The sequence below is a fragment of the Danio rerio genome, chromosome 18 (genome assembly GCF_049306965.1).
Source record: "Danio rerio strain Tuebingen ecotype United States chromosome 18, GRCz12tu, whole genome shotgun sequence".
Taxonomy (NCBI): domain Eukaryota; kingdom Metazoa; phylum Chordata; class Actinopteri; order Cypriniformes; family Danionidae; genus Danio; species Danio rerio.
This window is the reverse complement of record NC_133193.1, coordinates 36,730,676-36,736,761: the sequence shown is the minus strand read 5'-3', so window position 1 is coordinate 36,736,761 and position 6,086 is coordinate 36,730,676. Positions and strand designations below refer to the sequence as shown.

At 34.8% G+C, this 6,086-nt stretch overlaps 1 protein-coding gene across 2 annotated transcripts; it reads right to left on the bottom strand.

Moving 5' to 3' along the window:
- Positions 1-221: 221 nt before the first annotated feature.
- On the bottom strand, positions 222-4,538 carry olfcq19 (olfactory receptor C family, q19). 2 transcript variants are annotated; one of them, XM_073928743.1, is made up of 6 exons: positions 4,265-4,538; positions 3,823-4,045; positions 2,805-3,632; positions 2,451-2,678; positions 2,156-2,279; positions 222-2,084 (listed from the first exon to the last, which is right to left on the bottom strand). In XM_073928743.1, exons 1-6 carry the CDS (start codon positions 4,483-4,485, stop codon positions 1,171-1,173), a joined length of 2,538 nt encoding a protein of 845 aa, XP_073784844.1. In that variant the 5' UTR covers positions 4,486-4,538; the 3' UTR covers positions 222-1,170. The 2 variants fall into 2 exon arrangements, with proteins under 2 accessions (XP_073784844.1, NP_001077346.1); NM_001083877.1 differs by having other exon boundaries at positions 1,171-2,084; positions 3,754-4,045; positions 4,265-4,485.
- Between the last annotated feature and the right edge of the window lie 1,548 nt (positions 4,539-6,086).

The following is a 6,086-nucleotide window of genomic DNA, read 5'->3' as shown; positions in this document are numbered from 1 at the left end:
CCTAATATTAATAATATTATTAATATACTATATATATAAACAATCCATACTTGCATGTGTAAATAAAATGAAATAATTACAATAAAAGTTATTATAATTTGAACGGAATCTACATTCATACCCTCTGGCACCTTCTTTGCAGCACTGTACAAGACGTATGACCAGAAAAGTAATGGTCATGAGCCTGTATTTTCTTGTTTGTTTTTTTTTTCTTTCACTTATATCAGTTGGTAAAGTTTGGTCCTCACCACTGTCTTGCTTGGTTTGGGACTAGTGGAGCTGTGCGTTGATGGAGTTGTTCTTCAGTGTTTCAGATTTCAGCATACATTTACATTATACTGAACTAAACTCAACTTTAACTGACAACTGAACTGAAGCAGTTTTTATTTACTAGAACTTCATCTATATTAAGCTGTTTTGTCACAATCTACATTGCAAAAACATATGTAGAAGTAAACATTAATTCAACTGAAATTGAATTGAAAAATGACAGCATTTATGACGATTTAAATAGAATAACAGTAACCAAATATAGTGGTGGTGATGGTATATAAACATATCAGCAGCACACATTGTCGCTCACTCTCTCCTTCTAAGTATAACAAAAATATAGTTTGAAAAAACTTTAAAAAGACTAATAACTATGACATATTTATTAGGCATTAGCAAATAGTTTATTCATAATTTCCTAAGCATTGATTCCACATTGATATGTTAGTAAGTGGTTTAAAACTACAGATATAGATGCTATATTCTTGACTTACAAGGACATGATTAATGATTGTATTGTCATACTTTGTCATCAATATTTTTACTACTAAATCAAGTGGTGCGTTATTTATAAACCAGTTACTTAAGAGTAGTTGGTGGTTTCTGAGAACATTCAGAATATTTAAATTATTTATACATTTTATTTTCACACATGTAGTAATTGGTATCAAGTGTTAACAAAAAAAATTGTAGATAAATATTGATTTATTCATGCATGAACACACCCTTACTATAATGAAAATTGGCTTAAAGAATCTGATCTTTTTATATATGTGTGTAAATCAGCTGAAACATTTTTGAAACTCGTTTTTGCATTGTGCTTATTTTAGTAAGATTAAACAAAAAATGATAGGGATGTGTCAATACGATTAAGCAATTTCACACCATAGCAATTCAAAACTATGTATTTTGTGCTTCTTTTCCCATAATTGCCTTTTTAGTGTTTCTCTCTGGATGTAAAAGGATGATGTAGCACTTAGGGGCAAATATGGCCAGCAGTAATCCAAAACTGGAAGCTAAAATGGCAAATATTTCCACAGCCACTGCGTATTTTCCTGGAGAGCTCACATATGCTGGAACAAATGCAATCCATACAGCACAGAAGATCAACATGCTAAAAGTAATAAACTTAGCTTCATTAAAATTATCTGGAAGATTTCTTGCTAGGAAGGCTAAAAGAAAGCTTACTGCTGCCAAAAGTCCAATGTATGCTAATAACATTGAAAAACCAGCCACTGAGCCAATGGCACATTCGTAAACTATTTTAGAGCGGATATATTGGTTGTTTTTATGGGGTGCGGGTGAGGCAGTTGATAGCCAGACTGCACATATCACAACCTGTATTGCTGTCAATACCAGAACTGTGCATCTTTGTTGAACTGCTCCAAACCATTTCATAGCACCTTTGCTCTCTGGTCGAGATGACTTGAATACAGCTATTACCACCATAGTCTTGACCAGAATGCTGGAAATGCATAGGACAAAGCTTATGCCAAACACAACATGTCTTAACTGACACGTCCATAACTGGGGCTGGCCAATAAACAGCAGCGCACACAGGAAACACATTTTTAGTGACAAAAGCAGCAGGAAACTGAGCTCTGAATTGTTGGCCCTTACTATAGGCGTATTACGATGAACAGCAAATACAAACATCACAAGAACACAGAAGCAGGTGCCAAGGAGGGAAGCAGTGGTCAGAGAGATGCCCAGAGGATCCTCATAGGACAGAAACTCTACTTCTTTGGGAATGCATTGGTCCTTATCTAAATTAGACCAAAACTCATCTGGACACATTGTGCATTCAACTGCACCTGTAAGTGAGACAAAGATATAAGTTGAGAATTGTATAAGAAAGTACTTTAAATTTAAATAAATGCCTTACCTGTTATATTTGAAATCTCACCATCTCCACATGGGAGGCAGTCAAAACAGCAAACCGGCAAGCCCTTAATCGTGGCAAGCCTAGTGCCTGGTGCACAGCTCTCACTGCACACAGAACTTGGGGGCTGAAAGAGACCTAATCTTTTAGTAATTTGTCTTTAAAGTCCCTTTTATATAATTCTCAACTTGTCAATTATGGTATTTGTATTTTCATTGATTTCATAACTTTACATATTTTTTATATTATAAATAAACAATTTGTAAGTATCTTTATATTAATATACAGTGTTATTTACTTTTTTTGACTCAAAGTTCCAATATAATGCATCCTCATCCAGTGTAAGCACCATCCCTGTTGCAACCTCTTCATTTACTACACCAACTGTTTGGGCCCTTATTGAGCCGTCAGAGCTCGGCTGCCAGTTCAGGACATCATAGATGGCCAAAGCATCTCCATTCTTGTCAAATGACACATGATCCCCAAAGTCTGTGGTAAAGTTGACATTCTGTAGGTAATGAACCAGCTGTACAGGTTGTAAACAGGACAGATGTTGCGTTCATTTGAAATATGAATTAATATTTTGCGCATGTATTGCATTTCCACATCAGCTTTTACATGCCTGGAGAAAATGTGTACCTATGGCTCTTACCTGCCAGGGTTTTAAATTTGTTATGTCAGCACAGCTGTTTACACTGAATGGTCCTCTTCCGTCCTCACACTGCATCAAGTCATTAAGCGCATGTGCCAGGGCATAAACTGCCTTATAGACATTGTAAGACGCTCGTAGCTCTGAAACCTCTGTGTATGGTGTTTTTGTGGTTCTCAGATCCTCCTGTCCTGTACATATATTTATGACTTGATCTCCACTATTCTTTTTACCCCCAGTTTCAAAATTGCACCCAAACATGATTTCCCAGAATATTCTGATCATATTGTTTTTTGGATCATTTGTAGGTTGGAGACGTAGCAGAAATTCATAAAGTCCCTGAATCTCCCCACGCCTAATAGCAATGCCAAGTGTGCCCTTCAGAAAGGGCAGTAAACGTGGACTGTGATGTACAAAAGAGGTAGCCCAAGCTTCACTTGCAATCCACTGCCTGTCTGTCATGTTCTGCAACACCAACTCATCAATCAAAGGTATCAAAAAGGAAGGAGTGGAAAAAACAACTATCACTCTAGCTGTAGAGGCCTGAATCATTTTGGTTATGTGCTTAATATCTTCGAGGTTGTTATCATGGGGTAAAACTTCAGAAAAAGCAACACAACCTCCAAACAGCTGCATTTCTTGCTGGAAGGACTGAGCCGCATAAACTCCATAGTCATCATCACTGTAAATGAGACCAACCCAAGTCCATCTAAAATATTTCAAGATCTGAACCATAGCACGGACCTGGAAGGCATCACTGGGAATCGTTCTGAAGAAAGAGGGGTACTTTTTTCTGTCACTCAAACAGGAGCAGGTGGCATAGTGACTAACCTATTTATTGGAGATGAAGAGGCAGAGAGGGTGAGAGAGAGAGGCATGAGACAGAGAAATAATATATATTTTATGTAATGTGTTTTTACATTTTACATTAGCTTTTTTCACCCCATCTTACTATAGGTACTCGAAACAACCCTAGAATACTTGAAATTGCAATGGAAACAGTTGAACTTGAATCCCCTACGATTCCAATCACTGGGGGTGGGCCAGTGCAGTTGATGTTATTGAAGAACTCTTCTGTTCCACTAGCCATGGATATGGCAGCCCGAAATGCCATTCCTAGCATCACACAGTTGTCAAATAGATGGTAACCAAGAGTGATGTTTGGCAGAAGATTTGGATTTTTATTGATTTCATCAATTGCAAAAGCCATGGTTTGAGCCTGCTGGAAGCTTTCCATGTCAAATCTAATTAAAATATAATAATAATACAAAAAAAAATAGATTTACATATTCTGTTACCAGTACAATTAACAATAAATCAAGCAAAAAGTATTAAGCAAATTCACAATAGCAGTTAATACTGAATTCAATATTATGTGATATTTTATGAAAACAACTAGACAGACAGACTTTGGATTTTTTATTTCAGCCATATTCAAATGTTATTATTTACTCCATACTCACTGCACACAGTATGGTGGTTCTGGCTCTGTTTTGAAGTCCAGATCTGGGAACACTGTGAGGAAGTCAACCTCAAACAGGCCGCCAAGTATAACATCTCCATCATGGTACATTTCATTCAATCTGAAGTGTCCCTGGAGCTGACAGGTGTTTGATCCGAGTATTGAAGCTGACATAATAAAATTAAAAATCAGATAGATGGAGATGTTCAGAATGACCCACATTTTGAGTCACCCAACTACGCTACACTCAAGCAAAACCACACGCAACCATCATTACAATTTAGTGCATTTAATTTATGATAAATGTTGTGTGGGCTGTTGCTTTAAAAGAGCAGGCGGTGCTAAGTGATCATCCCTGGACATCAGGGTGTTAAGACCAGACTACATCTAATGTAGAAGCTTTGGGAAATTACATCAGTACTTACTTCCTAACAGTGCTGTTCCATCAAATGTCCTCTAGATGTCAGTCCTGCATTTGACTTTTTTTTCTGAAAAAAAAAAAAAAAAAAAAAGAGTAAGAAATAAAGGTAATAATATTAACCTGCCTTGAACTCTTACTCTGGTAGTGCCATGGTAAAATGATGCTAATAAATTTTAATACTAAACTGAAAAATGTAAGAATGTTTTGACAAGATGACTAATGAATACCCAGCTAGAAGGGAACGTTCTCTCAACTTTGGCTAACATTCCCTACAGGTTGTGTTAATGTTTAAAAAAAAACATTTCAATGTAATATCCAATGAATATTCAAAAAATGTTTTTCCCAAAACAATGAACAAGAACATTCTATCAATGTTTTAAAAATATCTGTAAGGGAACAGATTAAACAACGTTCTCTTAGAAAACGTTTTCACAATGTTTTTTAAAACAAAGAAAGAACATTCTCACAGTCACATTAGAGAAATGTCTTAAGAAAATCATTGAGATGTGAGATGTGGAATGTTCTTTGAAGAATGTTCTAGCAATAAAACATCTGAACAAAGCTAGCACATTTTATCTGCAACATTTTAAAAACATTTTAAGAGTATTGAAATGGCATCAGATTAAACAATGTTCTCTTAGCAAACATTTTCACAATGTTTCATAAAACCAAAGTAAGAACATTCTCACAGTTACAACAGAAATGTTATTATATTATTATTAAGAACATGATTTATTTTCAATATCAAGACAGAAAGACAATTAACATACTAATTTTAACCTGTACTTAAAAAAAATATACAAAATGCCATGTTCAAATACTTATTGCAGGCAAATAAGTAAAACCTAATGGTTTAAAAAATAGTGGCAAAGCACAGATTTAAAGTGACAATTAATTAGCATTTCCTACAATTATGAAAATAAGTATTATGTGTCAGCAAATTATTCTTGTTTAATATACCAGATTTTTTAGTTTTTGTTTAATTTGTTACACGTTATACAATGAGCACTAGAATATAAGAAAATGCAGTGCTTTAAACTTTTTTTCCACATTGCTACTGTAAAATTAGATATGTTAAATAGTTACAGAGAGTGTTTTATTTTTGAAAAACAAAAAAGAAAACAAACAATGTTATTAACAAACATGTAGAATATTTCTAGAGAATGTTTACCTACCATAAAAGAGAACATTCTGGGAACTTAAAGAAAACTAGCCGCTAATAATGTTATACGAATGTTAGAATATAATGTTCTAAAACTGTTACCAGCGAATGTGGTTAGAATATTTCTAGAGAATGTTTTCCTACCATTAAAGAGAACATTCTGGGAACAATAGCCGCCGAAAACAGTAATGCAACATTGCTTGGTAATATTCTCAGAACATGTAGAGAACTAAAAATTTC